Source organism: Ammodytes marinus, assembly GCF_949987685.1.
Source record: "Ammodytes marinus genome assembly, chromosome: 12".
NCBI lineage: Eukaryota > Metazoa > Chordata > Actinopteri > Uranoscopiformes > Ammodytidae > Ammodytes > Ammodytes marinus.
The window spans coordinates 6,182,419-6,209,042 of NC_137216.1; the positions used below are offsets into that span (position 1 = coordinate 6,182,419).

The 26,624-nt window shown below is 40.1% G+C and overlaps 3 protein-coding genes across 3 annotated transcripts; 2 read left to right on the plus strand and 1 right to left on the minus strand.

The window, feature by feature from the left end:
* Nucleotides 1–3,884: 3,884 nt before the first annotated feature.
* Nucleotides 3,885–7,588, plus strand: LOC307258318 (fas apoptotic inhibitory molecule 1-like). Its single transcript, XM_080037823.1, has 4 exons — nt 3,885–4,011; nt 4,152–4,380; nt 5,467–5,516; nt 5,800–7,588. The coding sequence occupies exons 1-4, from the start codon at nt 3,895–3,897 to the stop codon at nt 5,947–5,949; spliced, it is 546 nt and encodes a 181-aa protein (XP_079893949.1). The 5' UTR covers nt 3,885–3,894; the 3' UTR covers nt 5,950–7,588.
* A 184-nt stretch (nt 7,589–7,772) lies between these two features.
* Nucleotides 7,773–13,232, minus strand: parp9 (poly(ADP-ribose) polymerase family member 9). The gene is made up of 8 exons (XM_080037729.1): nt 13,098–13,232; nt 11,335–12,234; nt 10,813–11,028; nt 10,271–10,486; nt 9,732–9,792; nt 9,102–9,586; nt 8,711–8,873; nt 7,773–8,609 (listed from the first exon to the last, which is right to left on the minus strand). Exons 2-8 carry the CDS (start codon nt 12,217–12,219, stop codon nt 8,335–8,337), a joined length of 2,301 nt encoding a protein of 766 aa, XP_079893855.1. The 5' UTR covers nt 12,220–12,234; nt 13,098–13,232; the 3' UTR covers nt 7,773–8,334.
* Nucleotides 13,233–13,391: 159 nt separating this feature from the next.
* parp14rs1 (poly(ADP-ribose) polymerase family member 14-related sequence 1) lies at nt 13,392–26,624 on the plus strand (the record flags this gene model as incomplete). The annotated part of the gene is made up of 17 exons (XM_080037728.1): nt 13,392–13,566; nt 13,703–13,803; nt 14,208–14,238; nt 16,693–16,977; nt 17,678–17,902; nt 18,404–20,655; nt 20,895–21,125; nt 21,396–21,617; nt 21,866–21,944; nt 22,174–22,320; nt 22,544–22,606; nt 22,822–22,998; nt 23,351–23,581; nt 23,681–24,295; nt 24,780–24,919; nt 25,509–25,683; nt 25,927–26,624. The coding sequence occupies 17 exons, from the start codon at nt 13,392–13,394 to the stop codon at nt 26,208–26,210; spliced, it is 5,433 nt and encodes a 1,810-aa protein (XP_079893854.1). The 3' UTR covers nt 26,211–26,624.

Here is a 26,624-nt window from a genome sequence, read left to right on the forward strand (position 1 = left end):
ACTCCAGAAAATGTAAAACTGTGCGGCTCCAGACTAACTTTTTCACTGGTTGCCCTGGTGCGCCTAACGTTTTCATCTAAAAGCCCATTTTGTCAGTTAGATATAGGTAATTCATTATTATTCATAAATGGTTAACCAAGATTGTGTGCTTTTTCATTCAAGGAAACCCTTCAAGGCCTTGACTAATGTGATATTATTTTGTGTAACAGTTACAGTGTCACACCACTGTAACTGTAGCATTGCAAACAATGCAATCATCTAAAATGCTGTATTTTTGTATTATCCAGCAACTTTCTTGAAATTGACATTTGGCCAATGTACATATCCTTCATCTGTGTGTGTAGGTGTGTGCATCTTCATCGGTGTCTCTGTGGCTTAAGGGAGATGAGGGGAGAATGGGTTTTCATATTGTGCATGTAACCATGTTGCAAAACCATTTTTCGCCTGCGGTTTTGTATTTCCTCAACTGTTTCTCCAAAACTGTAGAGAGTGCTTAATGCTAAAATTTGAAAGTTAAGATATACAATACAACATGTGTAATGTATCATGTCCCTGAAATGTACAAACAGTATGGATCTCTTATATAAAATAAATAAATGCTTTGTAGTGCAATAAAGAGTGCTTGAAAAAGCTGATGGTCAGTTTTTTGGCCTTTCACTTTAACTGCATAAGACATCATCATCATAAGGCTAATAACTTAAAGTTCATGATGATTTAAATACCTTAGCTGATGCATTTATCAATACAGTGATCTTGTGATAAATCATGCATGATATACCATTAATCCTAGTGAATTATTACTGAAAGTTAGTGAAGTTCTACATGAAGAAATCCAATTAATGCATGAATTCATGATGATTCCATTCACATAAAGTGTTACCAAAAATAAATGACCATTCATTATTTTCAATGCACTTTTGCAACCTGGCTCAAAAGCCATGACAATTATAAAAGGAATGGTTATCAAAAAAAAAATTCAACAGTCAAATGATCTAATAAAACAGGCACATAAACACGTGAACACACATCTGTGTAATATTTAGTCATTGTCAGTTGTGTCTATACCAGTGGATATGAATCAATTTAAATATGAGTTTTATGATGTTAATTAAATACTGGCCGATATGAATCACATTCCTATAGACTGGTCAAGTGCACCAAGTCATGTTTTTTTTCTTCTTAAAATTGGGTTTTGTTTTCCTGCTTAAAGGAAGCATATTTTGGCCAAGAAAAGCTGTTGCTTAAAACAAATATAAGTGAAAGGAGACGATGACCTGGTGTTGACACTCTGCACTTCTGCTTGATATCAGATCAAAAAAAGAAGAATTAGATTGAGGAAGTACAGTATTTAGTACAATTATAATGCAAACATGTTGCAGCCATTTATCCTTTCAGTGATTCTTGAGAACCGGGACAAAAGGCTATCTTCCATATGTAACTGCTGTTATGTTTAAAACTAAAAATATTTAAAATTGTAGATGTTATTAGGGATTAAGAATAGAATGTCTGGAGCACAATTATCCCCTTAAATTTTATTTGATCATTATTATGTCAAATATATGACACTTGTTATCTTCTCACGGTGTCCAAACCAGTGTGTCCTCAGAGAAGGTTACAATCTTTTATATGCAAAAGAAAATATTAAAAATGTACTTTAATGATTAGAAATAGCTTTTTTCATCAAAAGCAACTCAAAATAATCTCTCATATCAGTAAAAACAGTTTTTCTTCAACACATTCATGTTTTATAAGGATTCTAAGTGGTAGGACCACTTTAGTCAACACCGTCAGACATTGTATTATGTAAAAAATTTAATAAAATCAGGCAAAATAAGGGGCAGCTGTCACTTTGAAGGAGCTCTGGTCAAATTCTACTTTTATTATAGGCTACTCTATGATTCTACCTCTGCAGAGTACATTAGAGTCAGACAGGCTTGTAGTTTTAGAATATTTTACATTCCGAATCCGAATCTTGAAAGTCCTGTGTCACAACCATGATAGGCCTATGTCAACACCGACTTACAATTTCTAAAGTTATTTGACATTGTTTGATCATTCTATTTTCCTGAAGTTAAAACCTAACATCAACAGAAAAACCAAATGGCTACTAGATAAATTCCCTTTGTCATGTTTAAGGAAATCTGACGGGTGATAGGCCAATGACGGTAAAAAAACAAAAGCTGGGAGGTTGTTTCAAAGCTTAGCTCAGTAACTTAGTAGGCCATATGTTGGATAGCCTACATAGGCTACATGTAGGCTAATTTAATATGCCAAGACATAGGGTTTGTATTTTTTCAACATTGCACCCTGTTTTGTCCCACTTCTCAAGAATCACTGATTTGCTTTTGTGCTATCATAGTAGGCTATCATATACTTTTTCATATTGTGATCTCTCTGTCAACATTTTTATGATCATAACAATTTTACAATTAGGCTACTAAACAATGTCAGGACAACATCACTTGTCTATTATCCCTTTGATCCTATAAAACTATTCTTTTATTCATACAACGCTACATGACGTAATTAAAGGAATTTCTGACAACAATACCATATCAGTTGTCATTTGTAATGCAGTAGTTTGGTACAGTCAGCCCTTAACTGTTTCACAGTTTAAAATCAATCAAGTCTCCCTCCAAGAAAAATACTAAGCAGTAAACCCTCTTTTAAACAGTGCATTGCAGGCTATTTTGGAGTCCAGTTCACGTGTCCACCGAGCGAGACCACCCGAGTATACATTTATGAAGTATGAATATTTTTTGAATTTTTGTTGAAGTATTTGAATACCAACCCAGCTCAGCTGTTCCAACCTGCCGCATATGCAGACAGAGAGCGAGCGGTGAGCATGAGCGGTGAAGGCTGTGCGTAGGCGGATATCATGTTACCATAGTAACAACATAGTCACAGCTCGCCTGTTGACGCTCTGCACGCGCTAGCTACCTGCGAACAAACGGCGCTAAAGTGGAATGCCGAACATCTGTTAACCACTGAGCTACACACGCTAACTTCGGGACTATCAAGGTAATCACCGTGTGTGACGAATTATTTTATTCCTGAGGAAACGTCAACGTTATCCTCTTAAAGCTAAGAAGGTAACGTTAGCAGCCAGAGCTACTGACAAGGTAGACATGTTATTGCTAACTGACGAAGTAGCATTTCCGTTTACTTTTCAAAATAAAATGCCAATATATTGAAACTGCTACGGCTAGTTTGATCGCAAACTGAGAGAGAAGTTGAGTCTGTAAGTAACTCGTATGAATTGGACGAAAATCTATGTATTTGGGTGATTTCCACCTCGATATTTTTTCAACTACGGCACCCAGGGGCTTTTAAAGATTATCTTTGCACAGTTTAATATTTGTCATATAGTCTATATTGTTTGTGTAAAGTAAATTGTTTGAAGTAAAGTAAGTTGATGAGTTTTTGTCAGTAAGCGGTGTGTTTTGTTAGAAACTGCGCATGAAATAAACTAACTTTGTTTTAACATCACCAGTAGCCTAAGTATTGATACTACTGATAACACTATAATTGCTTACAAGTATTTACTTTAATTGTTGAAAGGGGGCCCTGACACCGGAAGTCGTAATGCAACAAACAGCGTTAGCTTCCCTCATTATCTTTAGTCATGTTTACCCTTGCGAGTTGACTAGTTATAGATGCTTTAACATTATGCCCTGTTATAAAGCGATTCGATAGTAGTGCGGAAATATAAGCATAATGCACAGAAAAATTTGATTAGGTTTCACTACTTTATGAGCAGCTGACTAACGACAGCCCAGTGTGTAAGCTAACCGTTATTCGTTGCATGCGATAGCGTTTAATGTAAAGCATCCATTTACCTCGACTTCTAGTTATCTATTTGTTGTTGTTGCAGCAGCAGGGTCTGAAGACGGTATGATGTCGGCAGATCTGGCTGGTGTATGGGAGGTCGCACTGAGTGATGGAGTCCACAGGATAGAGTTTGAACACGGCACCACCACCGGGAAGAGGGTCATCTACGTCGATGGAAAGGTATGGGTCACGAACTTAACAGTAATGTCTGCCAGGGGAGAGGATACGCTACACGTATTTTGTTTTTAAAACATGAGCCTACACCTTCTCGTCGGTACTATTAGCTGTTATTCACCCCATCATTTGACATCTTTTTGCAGGAGTTACTGAGGCGGGACTGGATGTTCAAACTCGTGGGGAAGGAGACGTTCAATGTGGGCAGAGCGGACACTAAAGCGACCATCAACATCGATGCAGTCAGCGGGTTTGCCTACGAGTACACGTTGGAGATCAACGGGAAGAGCTTGAAGAAGTACATGGAGAACAGATCAAAGGTCACCAGCACCTGGGTTCTCAATTTGGACGGCACAGACTGCAGGGTGGTCCTAGGTGAGCCTCTCAGTGTCTGTATATTATTCAAATACTGTCTTGATCCTTTAGTTATAATGCAAATGGTTATTATGATGTATTTCACATATAGTTAGCCAAAAAATCACTTCACACCCCTTTCCCTTGGCAGTAAATTGGGTTTTTCTTTTTCGAGATAGTACATATATGAAGGGATAGATTTTGGATTGATATTTTAGCATTGTATGATTCCTGCCCCAGCATGGCAACCCGCTAATATTATGTTGGAGCCAAGGCTAAGCTCTTTATCAGCTTTGAACCCAACGTGCCATCTTCAGCCACCTCTGGCATGTGAGTGAGTTAATCCTTCTTATGACTTCACTGCTTACAGGCTGCGTACCGCCCAAAACATGCGCAACACATGAGAAGTGCTGCACGAGAGTGTGCAATAGTTATCTTTAAATTCCAGCAGGAAATTTGTTGATTTACTGAACCAGCAGAAATATGTGGGCGTGATCCGCATAGCACACAGGGATCCATCTTATATTGATTATAGAAAATAAAAGATGTCAACAAGTTTTAATTAGAACCATGATCGAGTTAATGTTGCCCATATATGCTCTAAAGGAGGCCAATCATGTATGTCTTTTCCTTCCTGCATATAGAAAAGTTAGATCACTTGGTATGGTAATGTTTATAGATCATCAAGCCTAGCTTTTTTACAGTGATGAAAGTTTTTACTAACTTCAAACTATAAACCTCACACGAGTGGCTAAGAAAAATAAGAAAAAAAAAAGTTTTTAAAGCTGTTCAAAGCTATACAATTGTACTGGTGAGCGGTGTGTGTTTTTAAAGGGTATATTTGTTACACTGGTTTCTGATTTTTTAGTCTATATCATTGTCAAGGAAATCCTGCAAGTGAATCAGGTACCAATAAGGGTCATTGCTGTCTTGCTCGTTGTTCAGGGAAACCACATCAACTCAAACATTCTCACATCAATGCCAAACAGCATTAGAAACAAACCTGGCCGTGTACATGAAGCTACGTGTTTAGCATCTGCTAACTGCCCCGTCATATCACATCCTTTTATTGTTTCATTGATTCAGCGTGTGTTGACTTTCTTTCAGAGAAAGACACCATGGATGTTTGGTGTAATGGACAAAATATTGAGACTGCTGTAAGTATAACAACAGTAAAGGATACTTATTTGTTTTGCAATTAAGGACACACCACTAAAATATACTGTATATGTTATATGTTAATTTTTGTCTAAAGATAAATCAAAATCAACAGCTATGAATACATGTCTCCTAAAGTCAGAAACCCCAGCACTGTTAACACTAAACCGTCTCTGGTTAGAAGGCCTCACACACTATGTGGCTCTACAGTTGCCTGCGTACAGACCAGCTCCATATGTTAGTGATTGATTGCTTCCTTTGTCCACACTTGCGCACTTGCAGGGGGAGTTTGTTGATGATGGCACAGAAACACATTTCTCACTCGGAGACCACAACTGCTGCGTGAAGGCCGTGAGCAGCGGGAAGAGACGAGACGGGATCATTCACACGCTGCTGGTGGATGGCACAGAGATAGCTGAATGCACAGAGTGACTGTGTGGTGATTAACTTGTATGAAAGCAGAGATCTGGTTTGTGTGCGACTCTTAGTATCTGGAAAACAGAGGGAGGGTGAAGAGGTAGAAGTTTGTTTTTTAAAGCTGTTATGAAGTCAAGGACCAACTGACAGAATATGCACTCCTATGTTTGGATGGCCTCGCTGTGGAGCGCTTACAAGGGAGCTTTCACTCCTGCTGTGTTGGGTTCGTTAACACATTTGGTGCGGCAAGTTTTAGCAGGTGAGAACACAGCAATTTACTCTGGTGTGCACCTAAGGCGGACCAAAGACCCATCTGACCAATGAGTGAAATGAACGTTCTCACGTGTCTTTAGCTGCTGCATTTTGATTCACTTCATCAACTGATTCTGACCTGAGGAAACGATAGGTGTGAGAGAGAAACAAACCTCAAACAAACCTGTTTCATTCTCACAACTGGTGTGAACCAGGAAGCAAACAAGAACCAAACTATCAGGTGTGAAAGCGCCCTTAGTCACACATAGTGGAAATGTAAAGGTAGTCCTGTAATCAATATAGTAAGAGTTCAAGACATACCCTGCGGATGTTGTGGAGAGGGGCAGCCGTTCATTTCAGTCACAGTCCCAACAAACTGAAACACTTTTTTAAAACATGTCAACTTACGGTATTTATAGCTACAATTTTTTTTCTTCGTAATATTATCAACATCAGAGGCCAGTTGTGCCATATTTATTTAAGTCAGCCCGGCTCGGTGTGCCCTTCCCCGTCATTAACATCAGCAGCTAGTGTCCTCTTAGAGATGTACTGTACCTGTTGTCATTGTGTAGTTAGAAGAACCTCCTGCTTTACAAGCCACCTTCTTTCTTGCATTGTTTTTATCGTGCAGTAGGATAATGAGATACCATGGGGAACCAGATATTTCCTTGAATGTAGCATCATTCCAGTGTGCACTGCTCAGGAGGATCTTTGTCTAGTCTTACGTTGATGTCTCTGGTGTTTGTTCCAACCAGCGGGTATTATGGTAATATATAATAAGGTTTTAGCAGCCTGATGTAGATGTGTCAGAACATCCTAATGTGTATCATCTACAATTTAATGGCTGTAAAAGCTCCATAGACAATCAGAGGTGACACTCTTGCCAGTAATAAACTGTACACTTTGTGATATCCAATGTACTTTGGAGAAATCCTCATTATTGTGAGGAAATGTGTTGTGCTGTCAAATTATTACTTTTTTTTTTTAAATGTGAAGGTCAGATGGTGTGGTTAAACAGAATTTTAAGCTAAACATTTTTATACAATCATGATGAATAATTAAAGATTGAGTGTTTATGTGATGTATTTCCAATGTCTGTTTACATTTTACAAAGAGAGGCATTTACTATTGATCAAGCACTTTGTGTTAGGTTAGAGAAAAAACTCAATTGAAGGACCACACAGTTGTCAAGGTTTCCATGACATCTTAGTAAACTTCATGGCTGTGAGATGTAGATGAAAGATTCAATAAAATCTACTGAATGGACCATGAGTTAAGATTATGTTTCGTTAAACTAGTTTCAATGGACTTTCATACGCAATACACTGTGATTTCTCACATCTGTGTTATCTTATCATGAATATGACAGATGTGAATCACATAGAAACTTTGTTATTTTGTTACATGGCATTTATTTTGTTCACTTTTGTTTGTAAAGTGTAAATTGTATTTAATTTGAATAAATCAGTGTAGCTGAACAGCTTGAGTTGTGCTTCATTAAAGGAGAAGTGTATTAGTCAAGTATTGAAGTCATCGTCTGTGTTGTGACTTAGACAGTCGTTCTTTGAACAAAAAAAGAACACGAGGAATCAAAGTTTTTCTTTATTTTGATAATAGCGTCAGACACAATTTGATTGTCATTGTTAAATGAACATTTAACTAGTGGGTTACAATCATGTTTGTGTAGTAGGGCTGTAATGAACACACCCCAAGGTTGACCAACAGCTTTTCACCTGTTATATTGAAGATGGTCATCTGCTACACTAAATTAGCAAATTGTACGATAACTGGTAGAATGTGTTGTCCTTATTATGTTTACATGTGTTGTATCATGTGGTTTCACTAATCAAATGCTACTACTAAGAACTGTTAAAGTATGATTATGTTGCTAGAAGCATTTTAAAGTTGAATCTTTGATATACATATTATACAATATGTTGTAAAAACCAAACACACATCTTTCATTCCTCAATAATACTGTGGAACTGATCTCAACCATAGTGATTAATGCAAACAGCGTTCTCATAATACATGTACTAATTAGGCTGATTTACTATCATCCCCTTTTTTAAAGCTTGTTTGGAATCATTCTTACATTTGTATTTGTACCACACTAAAGGCAGAGGAAGCAGTGAAAGACATCACTCTTTAGACCACCTCACAGGTGATGATGTACTTGGGCAGGGCCTGGTAACCACTAAATATGACTGCGATACCAGGTCTTCCGCTCACACTGTCGTACCTATCGAGTGGGTCTGTCCCCACAGGGGGAGGCAGGATGAAACCTGGTTTACCAGCGAAGGACTTTCCTGTCATCACCTCGGCCTCCACAAAGTGTAGGTACTCCCCGTGTGGCTTCCTCCACACCTCCATGGCCTTTTTCACTGAGTCAGCAAAGTAGATGCCCTCTCCATATGCTGGGTCTGTATACAGAGGACCATACACAAGACAAACAATTGCTGTCATGTTCTGTAATTCTAATTGTCAAAACCTACAAAATCATTTATCAGACATAAAGTATTACCTTCAGGCGGGGCGCACTCTGCGTGGAACCCAACATGACTGACTATCTCACGAAACTGTGCGGGGATGCGTTGAAACATTGTTTGAAGAGGGGTGGAGCATTTCAGCTGTGTTTTCTTCATGTCAAAGAGCATCGAAAGTGTAGAGTTCTCCACTTTCTCCACCTAAATATGTACATGATTTCACTAGTCAGGCACTGGTTACAACTAAATCAGTATGCAGTGTTATATAAACCAATGAATCTTCATTTTTGACAAATTAATATGTGCACTTTATAACATGTAGCATAATTTGAGGTTGTGAAACCATTGAATAGTATACGTAATTGAGACACCTACAAAGCTTTATTGTTTCCTATGATGTCAACCATGTTGCATATACACATACTGTACCTTCAAAATCCGCAGCCCAGCAGTTTTGAAGGAAGTTGATCTGCCTGAGAACTCTTGGCTGGATTGAGGCAGCATCTTTCTTTCAAGGGTCACATTTCGTGTGGTCATTACATTCATGGCGTCCTCTTCCTCTTGGATGAACTCCCTCTGGACGTTACAGAGCATGGCCTCCACCTGCAACGCAGCAACTACCACATCTGGGCTGGGGTTACCGCGTACGGTTATGCCCGCCCGGCCTTCCGCAAAAGATTCCTCAATGGAGACGCCCTCTTTGCTCAGACGGGACAGCTGCTGATGTTCTCTTTCTCCAAAGTGCAGGATGAAGTTGTTGTGGATAGAGACACAGCCAGAGGACTTGAACAGAAGGCCAGAGAGCCACCGCTCAGCCTCGCGCGTTGCTTCTTCACAGGAGCTTGTAAGGCTGATCCGTGGAGATGGGCTGATGCTGTGGTGGAGGACTTCTCTGAAGCCGTACGCTGGTGGGGCTGGGGGAAGACATTATTAAGTTCAACATAAGGCTGCCATCTAGGATGACTATTATTATTATTATTATTATTATTATTATTATTATTGAAATGATTCAAGTTGACCTTTGTGTACATTAAAATGATAACGGAAAGGTTGTATTACCAACTGCAGAGCTGGAATGAGATGGTTTTTGCTGGAGTGTTCTCAACTGTTCCTCAAAAGCCTAGGAAGAAAGCACATGTAGATTCTAATATGTAGAATTATTTCTTAAATCACAAGGCACAAATGACATTTCCTTGAGCAGCTGAACTTGCACGACCAGGCAAACCAAGTCAACACATCTCAGTGATTGTAGGGAGTGCCTCACACCACGGTAAACAGACCACATTCCATCTAAAGATAGGTATTAAACATATTTTACTAATACAATACAGATTTATGATTCAATAACTTGCATTTGCCTGATTCAGATCATAGTGACTTCAAACAAAGTGTATGTTTACATGTAAACACCTTTTAGAAAGTATATCTCTTATGTCTCTTTTTTATTGTTAAGCATTTTGGTTTTTATCCGTAGCTCTCCAAGTTGTCTTTCTCTTGTTATTTACTGGCGAGGAATATTTATTTTAGCCAGCCACTGAGTAGACACATGGTCAATAAGGTAATATTATTCTAATACCATAACAGTAATTTTGCAGTACCTTGAATGTTTCGTCGTCCTTAGGATATATGACAAAATAAACCTCCATCTTGTCCAGGAAATTTTTGGCAAACTCGACCACTGCATCTGACATGATCTGGGCAACTTCTCTTTTACTGAAGCCGAGCCCTCTGGTGCCGATGGCAGGAAAGGAGATTGACTGGTGTCGATCGACGCCGGCCAACCATAGGCATTCCAAAACTAACTTGGATAGAATCTGTGACGAATGAATAAGAGGAAAAGGACAGATTCAAGCTCTAAACTGGACGACCGGAACACTTCAGATTTATTAAGATAAGCTCCCTTAATAAGTTAATATTTTGCGTTATTGGCTTTCAGTTGTGCTATTTTTCTTAATTATCTGTGAAATAAACTCTAAGGCCACTTGAAATATGGTATGAAATGACAAAAAATATGGAAGGTGTACTTGATATGTGACATTTTTAATCTAAATCGGATTAATTCACAATTTTGTATATGTCAGACTTGAACACATTATTTTATACATCAATTTAAATGCACCGTAACATAGTCATACTGTACCTCCTGCGATTTAGATTCCTGCCGATAAGGGGGAAAAGTATGATACACATTTTTCCATTGCAGACGGTGGGATCCTGTGGTGATGACATGACGTCTCAGAGTGGCACCTCTTATTTCTTGTTGCATGGTCGGACCGGCTTTCTGCAGCAAAGCTTTGGAGATCTCACCCTGACTCAAGTCTCGGTCTTTTGTTGTAGTGTTTACGATGACATCTGTCTGAGAGAAAACATGTCTGTTACATGGCATCAGAATATGTTTGCTTAAATATTAGAGAACCTTATATTAACCCATCTGGGGAACACCATTTAAACATGTTTCACTAGTGAGGTCATCAAACAGTTACTGTAAGTGTTGATCCTTACATTTGAATCCAACCATGGACAAATGCATGTTTGTAAAGATGTTTTAAGCAACCACAACAAATGACAAATTATACATTTCTGGAAAAGCAGATGGTCATATAAAATTTAAAAAAATAAGTAAATAATAAGTACTTAATGAAGAAACATTGCAGATTCTTACCTGCTGGTCTTCGATTTTACCCCTCTTCAGTGTCAGACTGACTGTTCCCATCTGGAGAGTAGGTGATGAGGTTTTGGCATAACTTCTGCTGTTGCTTGCAGCGGACTGACTGTAACTGGGGGGCATGTGGGGGGCTGATAACGTACGGACGGCCCTCTCCATTTCCGTGACCGAAGGCTCGTCATTGTTCACGAGCATGATCGCTTTAGGAAGAGGTCCTGAAGAGTTTTCATAGTAGCGTTTCACAGCTGTCACGATGTTGTTTGCACATTGAGGCAGGGGGTAGTTGAAGATTCCAGAGCTTATAGCAGGAATGGCGACAGATTGCAGACGGTGTTCTCTAACTTTGTCAAGAATGCTCTTGATGGCCTTCATCAATAGCTTTTCAGCCACATCAACTTCATACACAGTGGGTTGCCTTGATATCTGTGGGCCTACAGCATGAATTATCTTATTGCAGGGTAGTAACCCAGCATCAGCGACAATTGCATCTCCTGTTTGCAAAGAACCATTACGGGAGGTGTAATCATTACTCCATTTTTGTATTTGTGGACCACCGGCGTTGGACAGAGCGAGAGCAAGGCCGCCATAATGCAGCAAATTAACATTTGCAGCGTTCACAACAGCATCCACTTGGAAATTGGTGAGATCGGCCTTCCACACAGACACCTCCACGCCTGAACGCAGAACAACAGCAAGCCGTTTCTCTGGTGCTACAGTTGGCCTTCCCTGCTGTGCAAGCCCCGGACCGCTTCCCACACCCTCGATGATGGCCACACATCCAAATTTGCTTTGAAGGACATCACTCAAGGCAGATCCACATTGTCTCACAATGTTGACTGAATCCCCATAAAGAGTGATATCACGTTTACTCTCAGTCTCCATGGTTCCTAAACAGAGCTATGGAAAAAAAGTTGTGTGAGTAATTTTGGAACCAGTGTTTGGTTAATATATGACAGTCAGTGTTACCACCTCTAACATCATGCATTACACCTAATGGCTTTAAGAGAGAGTCAAGACCGTCAATTAAACTGGGAGAACATAAATGTAGCCTACTTACTTTATTTAAGTGTTATCTCGTTTTTCGCTCCAGTAGAGGGAGACATAATCCTACATACAAGGTTTTCCCACTCACTAACAATCATCATCTGTCTCCTAGGAACATAAACTGACTGTGCTCCTATCCCATAATGCCACATTAAGAAGGCCTATATACTTTTTACTAAAGAGCTGAGTAAAAGGCGACTGCCTCGCAGATAGTAGAATAATGTTAGGTTAGTTGACTCTTTTTTTGTAAAATGTTGAACGTTAACTTCTTTTTAAAAAAGTATTTTATTTGAGAGAAATCAAAACATTTGCATTACATGTAAGGTAGTTATCTTTCAGTTGCGTTATGAATTGCGTAGCATTGAATGCATTAGCATTATGACATATTCAATTATGTGCCTAGTGTAAAGGTTTAAAGAATAATACTGTTGTCTTCATTTTGTATTTAACTGCTCAAGAGTTGATTTTAACTTGACAAAGTAGCTGAATTTCATAAAGATTAAACCGCCATTTTCCAGGTTATCAGCGCGAGCGAGCGACCTGACGCAGTGTTCACGAGACAACACATTGCTTTAGCTCGTTTTGAGTGACGAATCATTTGATTGTGGAAGTCAGCGTGCATTTCGAAGCTGCTATTTAATTCAAAGCAAGCAGCAACTCTCAACGTAAAGGACTAAACAAAGCAGCATATGGTACGGAGACGTTGAAACACTCACCCAAAACACTGGAAAGTACCGAGAGAAATCCGAAAGTGGAAGTGTGAGATACGGTGCGGACCGCTTCAAAGTCTCTCTCGGGATGTTTGCAGAGTTTTGTACTGGTTTAATTGGACGTTTCTTCCATATGACTCCTGTATTCCCGTGTCATGCATCCGGGCGTCGTTTCTCCTCCTAGACAACAACAAAATATGTCGCAGTCAGGCTCATTTCCTGAGAATCAAAAGTGAAAGTAAAGCAGGGCAGAGCATGTAGCCTATTTTAAGAGGGGCAGACGGAGTCAGACAGGGAGCGATGGCCGACGCATATACGTACGCTCTGCTCGTCGAGTTCGAAGAAAACAAAGTGCCGAGGCTTAAAAACAAATTAGTAAAATACTTTCAAAGTAAGAAATCTAACGGCGGCGACTGTGAAGTTGACTACACCAACGGCAGCAGGACAGCGGTGCTGCGCTTCCGCAGAGAGCAGGGTAAGTTCCAGACCGCGTTTAATTTTTAACCTACTAAATTCTGTCATTAAAAAAAACGATATAGCTAGACTATTGCTATTATTCGACTAGCCTATATAGAGTGTCTGAATGTGTTTTGTTCCCCCTCTTCTCACAGACCAGAAAAATGTTTTGGGGAAGGAGGCGCATCAGATCATTTCTGATAAAAGCGTGTTGAAAATGACAGTTCGCTTACTTACAGATGGCACGACAGCGCAGGTGAGTGGGGACACAAAGTTAGTCAAAACTCTTCAATACGTTTCAGCAACTGTGTTGTGTCTATGGATGTGCTATGTGTATGTGATTATGACAGTCTCATCATGTATGATGGCTGCCTATGGGAAGGTCAGGTTACAGTGTAAGTGAAACTGCCATCACCTCACTCATTCCTTTAACTTTCGGTCTCAAGCTCAATGTTATTCAACCACTACTCATTTGCAGGGGATCCTTGAAAGTTGATCCCACTTCTCATACTGTAATGTTTCTGCTGTTATAAATGTGAGAGAGACAAGCTGAAAGGAGGAGCTATAGCTGACCCTGAGCACTCTGTGTTATTACTGGGAGCAAAGGTAGGTTATTATAGACAGGTAATTAAATCTCCTTTTTTTTCACATTCTATACAGGAAGTGCCATCTGATAACCGGAACAATAAATGTAAGTAGCCTACTGATCATAACAATATGGGCCCTGCTCTATAATTGAAAATGTAAAAAATAAATAAATGCTTTGTTGGACAGTTGACACACACACACACACACACACACACACACACACACACACACACACACACACACACACACACACACACACACACACACACACACACACACACACACACACACACAGGGCCGCCCATAACGGGTAGAAAGTGGGAAATCTTTCTAGGGCCCAGCCACTATGATGACCTAACTTAGCCAACCTTTTTTATGAACGCTATATTCGCAAGAGAACTTTCTATAATAAAAGAAAACATTTTATTCATTGTTACTTGGGTAAAATATATCACATTTTATATTGAAAAGCTAAAAATATCATGGGTCGTTTTTCCCCCTCAAAACCGTTGCATGCAGCAGGTCAACCAAACAAGCGTTAGCTATGTATTGATGATGAGCAAGCTAACCTAGCAAGCTCAGTGATGCCAGGACCTGGACATAAATCAGGGTACCAGAAAAGAAAGGAAAACAAAGAGGGAACTTTCAAGGGCTTTAGACCCCCGGAAAATTCCTTAATATCAGTATTTCTGCCAGCAGAAGTGGATTTTCAATTCAGAGATACTGTGATATTTCATCAAGTTTTAAGGTGTCTTTGTGAGGGTGTTCTGCAAATCATCCTGTATATTTTATCTATTATTTTCTAAGAAAATTAGAAAATTACATATTTAGCCTTTAAACAAAGGTGGCAGATGGTTATTATACTGATGAGGAAAGCTTCTGGTAGCAGTGCTATCATGGTAGACCCCCCCTACAGCATTGGTGTGTCTAAAAGCTTACATTACAGTAAATGTTACAGTAAATGTGCCAAAAAGCAGGTGCTTTCTTGCAAGGTCAAAAAAATTCTCGTCGGTATCTCTGCCCACTATTATTTCTATTAGCCCACCCTATTCTAACTGGCTAGAACCGGCCAGGTACACCGGTATGTTTATGTGTTTATGTAGGAATAAGCGCATCATGCACATTGATACAAGTTCAGCATGAGTAAAGGGGGCCCAATGACTGGACCTTTTCAGGGGCCCAGTTATTTGTCTGGGCAGGCCTACACACACACACACACACACACACACACACACACACACACACACACACACACACACACACACACACACACACACACACACACACACACACACACACACACACACACACACACACACACACACACACACACACACACACACACACACACACAAACATTAACAACAATATTTGCACAATAAGTCAATCATTAATGTGTGCACACACTTTTTGACTCAGCATAAAGTTTATTTAAGTTATTAAATTGATGATCCAAACGCCAAATACGATAATTTAAACCTTTAACATCAAAAAGTGCACTTTCAAGTGTCCAAAGATGATATCATATATTTTGCACACTGGCTTGATGGCCACAGGAAGCTGAAACAATATGGAGTAATTAAGGTCAAATAAGTCCTTAAACCAGGGACTGCTGTATTGCTGTAATGAGCAAATCCAGTGGAGTTTTGGTTTGGATCATTTCACCACAAAGTTTAGTCAAAGTTTAACTGCCCCTTTAGGTCAGCCTCACTCCCACCCCGTAACAGACCTTTGTATTTTTTTTAAATCATATTTATTGGACATTGCTACATATTAAAACCTATATTTAATTCAATTTAATTGAAAACATGTTCAAACATGCACACGTTCATTGCTAAACCAAGTAAAAATCAAAATGAAGTTAGTTTCGGTTTCAATTTTCTCCAAAAATGCTTCTCCATTTGTGCTTCTCTCTCCTTCTTTCTCCCTGTCTGTTTTTTTAACTCAATTACAGAATATTTGGGTAGTTGGTTAAGTGTCATATAAACATTAATAACCTGAAAATAAAGTATCACAGCCCAACAGTCTCTAAATTGTTTAAAGCGACAGTGATTTATGTAAAATGGCTGTTAAGCCACTCCCCTGCCTGCCTCCACTCCCTGTTGACAGGGTGCACTGCACTGCACATAGACTCCTACTAGTAAATAGACTTTGACGATTTGCTATTATTGTGCTTTCAGAAATGTTCACTTTGTCTGGTTGAGGAGACGCTATACATCTCAGAAAATGTATACAGCCAATGACTATAGTATTTTCAACAGTGAAATGCACGATCACGCTGGCACAGGTGTACTGTGAAAAAACTGTCACAAGACGAAAGCAGAAGGGGCTAAAACATGCAATACATTTCATTACCTTAACATTTTGAAATAAAAAACATGAATTAAATAAATAATTCATGAATGTGGGGAAATATTTTTCAGTGGCTGGCCACCTGAATAATACTTATGTGTGGGGAAAACAAATGTGTTGATTAGATTAAGTGGTTATTATCTCTACTATCTAGTTTGTTAAGAAATGTGTGTTCAGACCCTTAACATTTATGTCTCTTTAACAGCTAATGTTGCTGTGAACAACAAACAACCTAACACTGAAGAACGCACACCTGCAGCCAAAGTTCAGACCGAGGCAAAAGGCAGAGATGACGAGGCTTCAGACGAAGAGCTCCACTCCACTTTGGCTGTTTTAGGAAATATTCCAGAGACACTTAACCAGGAGTTTTTGGAGATGCTGGTGGAGAACATTCTAAAGGATTCTGACTCTCAATCTGCCTCCCAAAGCTTCACTGTGGAAGTCATTCATAGCATCGCCTCTGCTGTGGTAACTTTCCAAAGTGAAAAAGGTACTCAGTGTGTGTGTGTGTGTGTGTGTGTGTGTGTGTGTGTGTGTTTAAGTAGATCCAAAATGCTCACCTGATGACTGTTTTCCTTTTACAAACAATTACGTATACACCTTCATGATCTCCAGCATGCATTTAATGATTTTTATATTTTTATAGTAAGAAATAGTTCAACGTGATGCATAAAATCTTTTTATAAGAAAACCTATTTTTAGACATGCCACACTTCCTCAGTAGCAATTAACAAAGTTTAATAACAGTTAAATATAAGTAAACCACCTACCTGTAAACAACAGTAGAGGTGAGCGCTAACGCGCCTTAACAACTAGTTGCCACCCAGGCAGTATTACAAACTGGTGCCAACCAGAAGTAGAACACGCAAAAAGTAAGAAAGTAGGCCTCCATACCTGAATACTGGTTGCCAATATTAAGCAGAAAACACACACCATATGCCCCAGAATATACACTTTTTAATCAGCAATACAATGTGACAATAACACCCTACAAACCGCTGTACTTCTTACTAAATCATCAATGAACATTAAAGGTACCTTCAGTGTTGTTTTTTGAAAACAGTTTTAAACAAAGTATGTTTCACTCAAATGTACTATATAATCCCTTAAGCTTAAAAGAAATACGTCAAAATGTTTGTTTTATTTTCAGAAAGTGTAAAGGGCTAACTTTTTATCTTATAATCTTACAGAATTTACAGATTTTTTGACAAGATGCCCCCAAAACCGGACCTTTACGAAGAAGGAACTCTCAGTCCGCCCTCTGGAAGTCACCGATCAAGCTCTAGTGGATGACATACAAAATTTCAATGAAGATCTCCTCCGCCTTTATTTCGAGAATGCGGGTGGGGATGTGGAAAATGTCGTGCTCATTGAAGCGGAACAGTCTGCCATCATCACGTTTAAAGACCATAAAGGTAGTGTCCTTACAGCACATATTAAATATAACTGTGTAAATATACATGTAGTAAAATAAACATCAGATATTACCACCATTAAAGCTATAGTGCGTAACTTTTTCATATAAATGAATGTCGCTCACATTCAAGCCATCGCCAAATGCGTTGACCCAAATTTGATAAAGACTATCAGCTCCGCAAATCTCTCTATATATTTCTCAGTGTGGCAGCGTTTACAAACTAGTGTCACCCCCCTGACACTGGCGCAGGAGCTCAGGAAGCGCCCAAGAAATGTTTCAGCTGTTGATTCTACTGCTAAGGAAAAAACCTTTACATACAGCAGAAGGAATCAAATCCATGGGCGATCGCCAAAGTCTTAACCTATGTAGATGCGCAGACAGTGTTGCTGTAATAACTCAGAATTCGTCATGTGGGGGGCAGAAGTTATGCACTATAGCTTTATATGAACCCTAGACGCTGAGACAATGTGATATTTGATTGCAATTTCTCTCCCCAAAGCTGTTCAGAAAATCATGAAGAGGAAGCATCACATCAAACAGGAACAAATCAAAGTCTACCCTTTTTACAAATCTTTGGGATCAGCCCTCTATGGCAAAGACAAGCCTTCACTAAAACTCCCTGCTCCTATCTCTGAACCCATTGACAATGCTCTTTGGAAATACCTTAAAGACAATCCATCAGCAACTGAAGCCCTTCACAGTCACTTGGAAAAACACTTCTGCAACCTAAACCTCGACCAATCCGCTGTGTGTTTAAGCCCAGTGGCTTCCATCCGACAGCAAAAGGATGCCAACGCCATCATCAAACAGTGGAGGGATACCGTGAAGACAGCCTTCGTGCAAGCTCTTTCAAAATTCAAATCACTTAAGCTTCAGACAGAGTCAGAGGTATGGGAAGAGTCTGAGGGGAAGATCAAACAGATACTAATGAATGAGGACGTGGTTGTAGTGCCTGATAAAGCTAGAAGTGTCTTATCAGTGGTTGGTCTTGCGGCTGACGTAAATCGACTAGAGCAAAGTCTTCGCGAAGTCATAAACAAGATGGTCAGAAGGGTGCAGAGGGAGAAATTAAGCGTAAGCCAAGAGATCAACGTGTCACAGTCAGTTTTTAACATCCTGTGTCAAGATGGTCTTCAGGACAAGCTGCTACAAGTGTACCCAGAACTCAAGATGTCATTAAGGAAAGACAGCAAAGATTTGTTAGTAACCGGCATGAGCGATGAGATTTCGGCAGCGCAACAAGTTATATATGATGCAATGCTTGCATTAAAACGACAGAATCTAGAAATAGATCCATTTGTCCTTGACTTGTTGAAGGAGGAACAGGAGGAGGAGCTAACAAATGCCCTCCTCGCATCTAATGGAATAAATGCAGCGTTTCAGATCAGTGCAAACAGGGTGCAGCTCCTTGCTGTTTCTGACAGAGATCTGAGCGATGCTGAAGACCATCTGAGAAGCCTGCTGATGTCTCAATACATTGATGTTGAAGACAGTAATGTCCTAAAGAAGCCAGAGTGGCAGTACCTGGTTAGTCAGTTAGAGAGTGCCAACAATAAGTCCTGCAGGAGAATCCAAATCCGAACCACTGGTCAACAGGTAGTGGCATCTGGCTGCAAGGACACGGTCATAAAAGTGACGAGTGATCTCGATGACTTCTTAACGAGGAATGCCCAAATTGAAGAGACTGTTATGGTCAAGCCCAACGCCAAACTTGAATACATTAAAAAACTTGACAGGACTTGGTTGACGCCAATGGAAGACAAAGTGGTTGTGATTCATAGAAAGGACGGCATCTGTCTAAGTGGTTCAAGAGTTGATGTTGCAGATTGCAAGACCTTGGTTGAGGACTTAGTCTCCTCTGTGTTCTTTGAAAGTTTAAAAGTCTCCAAGCCTGGAGTGAAGAAGTTCTTTAGGGATAAAGAAGCCATGTTTGTGTCCTCACTCCTGAGTGAAACCGGCTGCCTAGTCCAGCTGGTTGATGAGACTGGAGGTGGACAGGATGACTTGGCACACAGACCAGTACCCAAACATGTGTATCAGCTTCAGACATCTGACGGAGTGGAAATAGCTGTTTGCAAGGCAGATATGTGTACTTACCCAGTGGATGCAGTTGTCAACGCTTCTAATCAGGACTTGAAACTTAATGGCGGCCTTTCAGCAGCGCTTCTTAATGCTGCTGGCCCTCAGTTGCAGGATGAATGTGACACACTCATTAAGTCGCAAGGACAGCTCAAGCCTGGAGACTGTGTCGTAACTGGTGCAGGTGGGCAGCTTTGTTGCAAAAAAGTAATTCATGCAGTCGGACCCGGGTTTGACCCAGCTAAACCCCAAAAAGCTCTGGCACAGTTGAAAAGAGCTGTTAAAGGGAGCTTAGAATTTGCTGAAAAGTACAGCTGCACCTCTGTGGCTCTGCCTGCCATCAGCAGAAACCTAGGCTTTCCTCTCAATCTGTGTGCAGTCACTATCGTGAAAGCAGTGAAGGAATACTGTGATGACAAGTATGATGACAATGCCCTAAAGAGGATCCATTTGGTGAACAATGATGACAGTGCCGTTCAGGCTATGGAGGCGGCCGTCAGACAGGAGTTTGGGAATCAAGGTGTCGGTCATTCTCCACAAACTCTCCCTACCAAACCCGCCAACTCTCAACCTGCGAAGACTGTTGTATCTGACCCAAACTGCTTGGGACAAGTGCACACCAAAGAGGGCTTGGGCGTCACACTGACGAAAGGAAATATCCAGAATGCAATGGTACATTGTGTTTTTTTCATTATCCTTTATGAAACTTAAATAATTAGTTTAATTGTGAAACAGTCTTTAATAGAACTACAGAATGCGTGTTGTCAAAATCAGTACATAATTGAAGTGGTCTTATAGGGCTTGACTGATGATTTTCTGACTGATTCTTACAGCACTGATTTTGTCTAAAAAGAAGATGCTGTAAAATAAAGAACACGCAACTGATAACTATCTGTTTATTCGTTTCTTAGACGGAGGTGACCGTGAATACTGTGTTTGAAGATCTTGACCTGAACAAAGGGGCAGTTTCAAATGCCATCTTTACTGTGGCTGGACCCAATCTTCAGCAGTTGCTTAATGCAGAAAATCCTAGTGGAAATGTCGGTGAAGTCATTGTGACTGACGGCTGCAACCTGAAAAGCAAACAAGTATTTCATGCAGTCACACCCCATTGGGACAAGGGACAAGGCCAAGCTGAAAAAGTAAGTGTTGTATCCTATATACTTTGTGTTAAATGACTTCTCCGATCTGAATCTGATGAAAGGTCAAAACAATAGACTGATTATAAAAGAGGTCAAATCACATAATATGGAATATACAGTACCTCAAATCTACACTACCACTTGGTATAACATGTCAAATTGCTTTCAGCTACTGTCGGTTACTGTTTGAGGTCATAACTCAGTAAATTGATGCAATGGCAGCAAACTTTCACTATTTTGTACCAATAGCATTATTGCATTGCCTTCCAGATCTTGAGTGGCCTTTTCAGAGATTGCTTGAACAAGTCAGAGGACAGTGGTCTGACCTCCATATCCTTCCCCGCCATTGGCACCGGAAACCTGGGTTTCCCAAAAGACCTTGTAGCCTCATTGATGTTGGATGAAATCTTAACGTTCAGCAGTAAGAGGCAACCTAGGCACCTTAAGAATGTTGTGATCATCCTTTACTCAGGAGACGCACCAACTATCCAGGTAAGGGAAGAACACAAGCTCCTTAGTACTTTCATGCCGCTAGCGCTAAACTGAAATATAACTTTTTTTAAGATATACTTTTTTGGAAATCCATTTCAGAGTGTGAATTCTTTGAGGAATTAGAATTGTAATGATAAAGCAGTAATATTAACCAGTTGTAGCTCACTAACAAAGAGGTGGCCAGTTAAGTCGGTTTCTTCTGCTTTGCTGAGTGTTTTGCTATCAGGTATCTCTGTTTTTGTCTCCAGGCTTTTAGTCAAGAATTTCAGAAAAAGTTCCCCAATGCCTCGGGTGCTCCGGTGCTCACAAGTTCCCCACAAAGTCCAGGTACACAACCTTGTGGCAACATTTTAATGTGCAATAACAAACACCCATCAGAAAAATTATTTATTTTTGTAATGATATGCAGCTATATAGCTGAAACTTTTTTAATAAAATGCTTCAGTTATCATCATTACATTTTTGCAAATCAAATAATTAGTATTTATTTTTCACAAAAAGCTTTACTTAATGAGAACTGCCTTGCTGTTAATTTTGAATCTGTGTCTCCCTCAAGGGCCCTTCTCTAAAGTTGTCTCTGGCTCAGGAGTGCATGAGACGAAAATGGGAGGTGTGGCCGTACAGGTGGTCACAGGGGACATAACCAAGGAGACCTCTGATGTCATTGTCAACTCCTCCAATGAAAACTTCTCTCTTAAATCAGGTAAATGATAGCCAGAACTGGAATTTTTACAATAAAAATTAAGTTATTATTATAGTTATATGTAGCAGTTGGTATCCGCTACAAGGCATACTATTTGACACGTGAATCCAACTTGACATCAATATTAACACTAAAAATTAGTTTTCTCATGGTAATTTAAGGGAAGATTCATATTGAAATATATTTAATCCATGTATTATATTTTCATCGTCCTCTCCTCTAGGTGTATCAAAGGCTATTCTGGATGCGGCTGGTCCGGCTGTTGAACTTGAATGCCAAATCCTTGGTAAGGAAACATTGACACCCGGATTTGACACCAAACACAAAAATTGTCTTGCCATGTAATGTCATGAGGAAATGGTCAATTATTACGCCAATTCTGCAATCGTAACTTGAGATTGTTAATGTTGAAAGTGTGACCCGAATACACACACACACACACACACACACACACAGTTTTCAAAGTTCAGAGGCATTCAAATCCACTGTCTACACGTTCAGGTGCCAGCCCAAACTCAGGCATGATTATGACCCAGCCGGGCAATCTCAGGTGTAAGAAGATCCTCCACCTAGCTGGACAGACGGACCCAATCAAAATCAACAAGGTTGTCAAACAAGCGCTCCAAATGTGTGTACAAAACTCACACACTTCTGTCTCTTTTCCTGCCATTGGCACAGGTGAGTTTCATCATCTAAGTTTTGACATACAATATATCCACACTTAATGGGTTTGTAAATAAACTCAATGGATGCAAATGAAGGGTTAACAGTAAGTTAGGTTTGCAGTTAATTGGGATTTAATTAACTTTTTGAAAGATTTCCTGCAGATTTCCTCCTTTCCTCAAAACAAACATAAATTGAAGGAAATGTCCAGCCCTTAAATATTATTCATTTAAAGACAATAATCATTCATGCCAGCTTGTTTAGTGTGTTTATTCAGTATTTTACAGTATACTTTTGTTCAGATGACATATGCCCTGTTGCAGACAAACTATCATAAGAGTCTGTCTTTTATGTATTACCATTTCAGGTCAAGGCAATGTCAAAGCAAGGCAGGTTGCCGACGCCATGTTGGATGCAGTGATAGAGGTGTTAAGCCAAAACCCTTCCAGTACCATGAAGACGGTCCGGATAGTTATTTTTCAGCCACCAATGGTAACAGAGTTCCTCAACAGTATGCAGCACAAGGAAGACAAAAATCAAGCGACTGGATCTAAGGCCAAAGGATGGTCCTTAGGAGGTGTCGCCTCCAAAATCAAGTGTAAGTACAAATAAAGAGAATAATTTGCATGATCAAATTAGTCCGTATTCACTTTTAATCCTTGTCGTGGAATTTCGAACTGGATTTTTTTTCTTTCAGCATTCTTTGTTGGTGGAAGTGTTGACAAGCCACGGAAAGAAGGGGACTTCGTCATCGAGGCTAAGAAAGTGGCCCCTGCCTGCTTCCATATTTGTGGCGAGTCACAGGCAAGGGTTGATTCGGCCAAGCAGTGGATCACCGACCTGGTATCCAAAGAGCACAACAGCAGCAGCATCGCAGACAAGGCCATCCTTAGCTTGTCTGACGCAGACCTCCAGCGCATGGTGGACATCCAGGAGACCATGAACGTGAGCATAAGGACCGAGAGCAAGAACGGCCAAGCCACAGTCACCATCGAGGGGCTCAGCAAGGACGTGCTCAAAGCCAGCCAAGACATCCACGAGATGCTGGGGAAAGCCAGGGACCAGGAGGAGCTGAAGAGAAAGGTGGAGCTGGCGGCCACCGTGGCAGACTGGCAGTACCAGCTGCAGGGGCTTCAGTTTCAGAGCTTTGACTCAATGACCAACTTCAAGCTTGAGCAAGCGTCGGAGGATAAGAAACCATCTGTGAAGGTTACGGTCCAGGGTCAAGACTACACGGTCACCATGCCAAATGGACCTGCCAAAGATAGCCAGGGCCGTACCCTCGAGATAAAGCGCATTGACAAACTAAAAGGTATAGTAACATACTGTACATGTGTTTTTTTTCCTTCACAACTCTGCTCCTGCGCCAAATCACCTACTTTCAGCCTCTGTTTGACCACTCTGGCAGTTAGATTCAAGGCCTATCAGGGCAGACTGGGCTTTTTGGAAGGTGGGGCTTCAAGAGACGGGCTCTAAAATGGAGCATTTCAGAAAGAGGCTGAAAAGAGGGGATTTAGCAATTGCACTGTGAGAAATTTAAATTTTTCTTTTGGAAACTACAACATGAGAGCCGAAACTAGTGGAAACACAAATTACAATTTTGAACCTGAAAATTTGCCAAATATGTGACCTTTAATAATTGATAACTGTCAGTACTATATCAATATTGTATATTTGTTTTGATCTGGTCATTGACACATATTGTGTCACCCAAAGCAGCATGAATAATTGACAATTGTTGATGCCAGGATTAAAAAAAAATATATATAAAATAAAATTGTTTAATATACCACTAGATGATGACATGCCAGAGACCTGGGATACCATGCTACCTAACACCTCGAGTCAGGCCTTCCCAATCCAGGCTGGGACAGCAGAGCACACTGAAGTCATGAATCTGTTCCGGGCAACATGCCCTCAACAAGCCATTATTAAGGTACACTATAAAGGTTAACCATGCACTGTGACTGTACTAACTTAACTCTCTCCCCTCTCTTCCTTCCCTCTCCTCTGCTCCCACGAACACTGGACTGTGAACCCCCCTCCAATTGCCCCCAAGAACTCTGGACTAAGAACTCTGAAGCAATAACTCTTAATGTATTCATTCATACTCAGCCTGCACATCAAAATGCCTTAATGTACATCCAGCTGACTGCGTATTGCATTAATAGTAAATATTTTTAGTTTTTTTTCATTACATTGCACATTTCAATTTAATTTATCTATTATTTACTTCCTATTCTATTTTATATATACGGTTTTTATTTTGTACCCTTTTTACTTAATGTAATTACTGTTTATCTGTATCTTATTCTACTTTATCTTGTATTATTGCTCCTACTGCACCGTGGGTCAGAGACAAACACCATTTCGACTCTTATGTATGCATGCATATTTTAAGAATTGACAGTAAAGTTGACTTTACTTTACTTTATATGTAAATGACTGAAGTTGTAGCTGTCACATCTCCATCAACATTGATAAATCAATGACAAGTGGAATGTACTTTTCCCTCCTCTCTTTAGATTGAGAGGATCCAGAACCCTGGTTTGTGGAAGAGCCTACAGATCAAGAGGCGTGACATGGAGCTGAGGAACGGTCATCAGAACAACGTCAGACGTCTCTTCCATGGCACCAGCCACGACACCTTGGCCGTCATCAACGAACACGGCTTCAACAGGAGTTACGCTGGAAAGAACGGTGAGATGTCCATGTTGAAAATACAGGACACAGTTTGTTCAAACTCTACCTCACTTGGTCATTAAAAGTTGCTTCAAAAATTGTAAACAAACCTATATTTTGAAATAACCTACGTTACATTCAAACAGATGTTCAGTTATTTGTGTTTTATTTACTTGAGGTAAAAACGAATAATACAAGGGAATCATAGCAAGTAACTGACAGACTAAGTCAAAAGCGTTCTTCTTCAATTTCCATTTTCAGCTACGTGTTACGGCAACGGCACATACTTTGCCGTCAATGCTAATTACTCTGCCAGTAACACCTACTCCAGGCCCGATCCAGCTGGGCAGAAGTACGTGTACCTCTGTCAAGTGCTGACTGGGGATTTCACCACTGGACAGGCAAACATGATCGCACCGCCGGCCAAGGGCCTCGTCGCCACTCAGAAGTACGACAGTGTCGTGGACAACCCGGCCAGACCCAGCATGTTTGTTATCTTCCATGACAGCCAGGCTTATCCTGAATATCTCATTACATTCAAGTGACAGTGCCTTGATATAACCAAAAAACAGATGCCTTACATTTGATACTTGCTGACAAAAAAAAAACTCTTTGCTCATTTTGAGCTCATTGGTATATTTGTTTTCTTAAGAATGAGTGCAATAATATATCACAAGCAACAAGTAATAATCACTGGTGAATTATGGAAACATGAGGGGTCAGACCCATATAGTGCCTTGAAAATATCTCTGAACATACCATAATATAATCACGCAAGCATAAATCAACCAGTAGAAAAAGAGAAAGTAATTTCTGCCAATATGTTATCATGTTTACTAGGACTGATCGTTGTACTCTGATGTTGTGGTTCTTGGGAGGTTGTCGAGATTGTTTATGAAAGGAAATGTTAAAGTTATCTGCTGTTCTGCTTACACACGCCTGTACAAATTAAAGTTCTT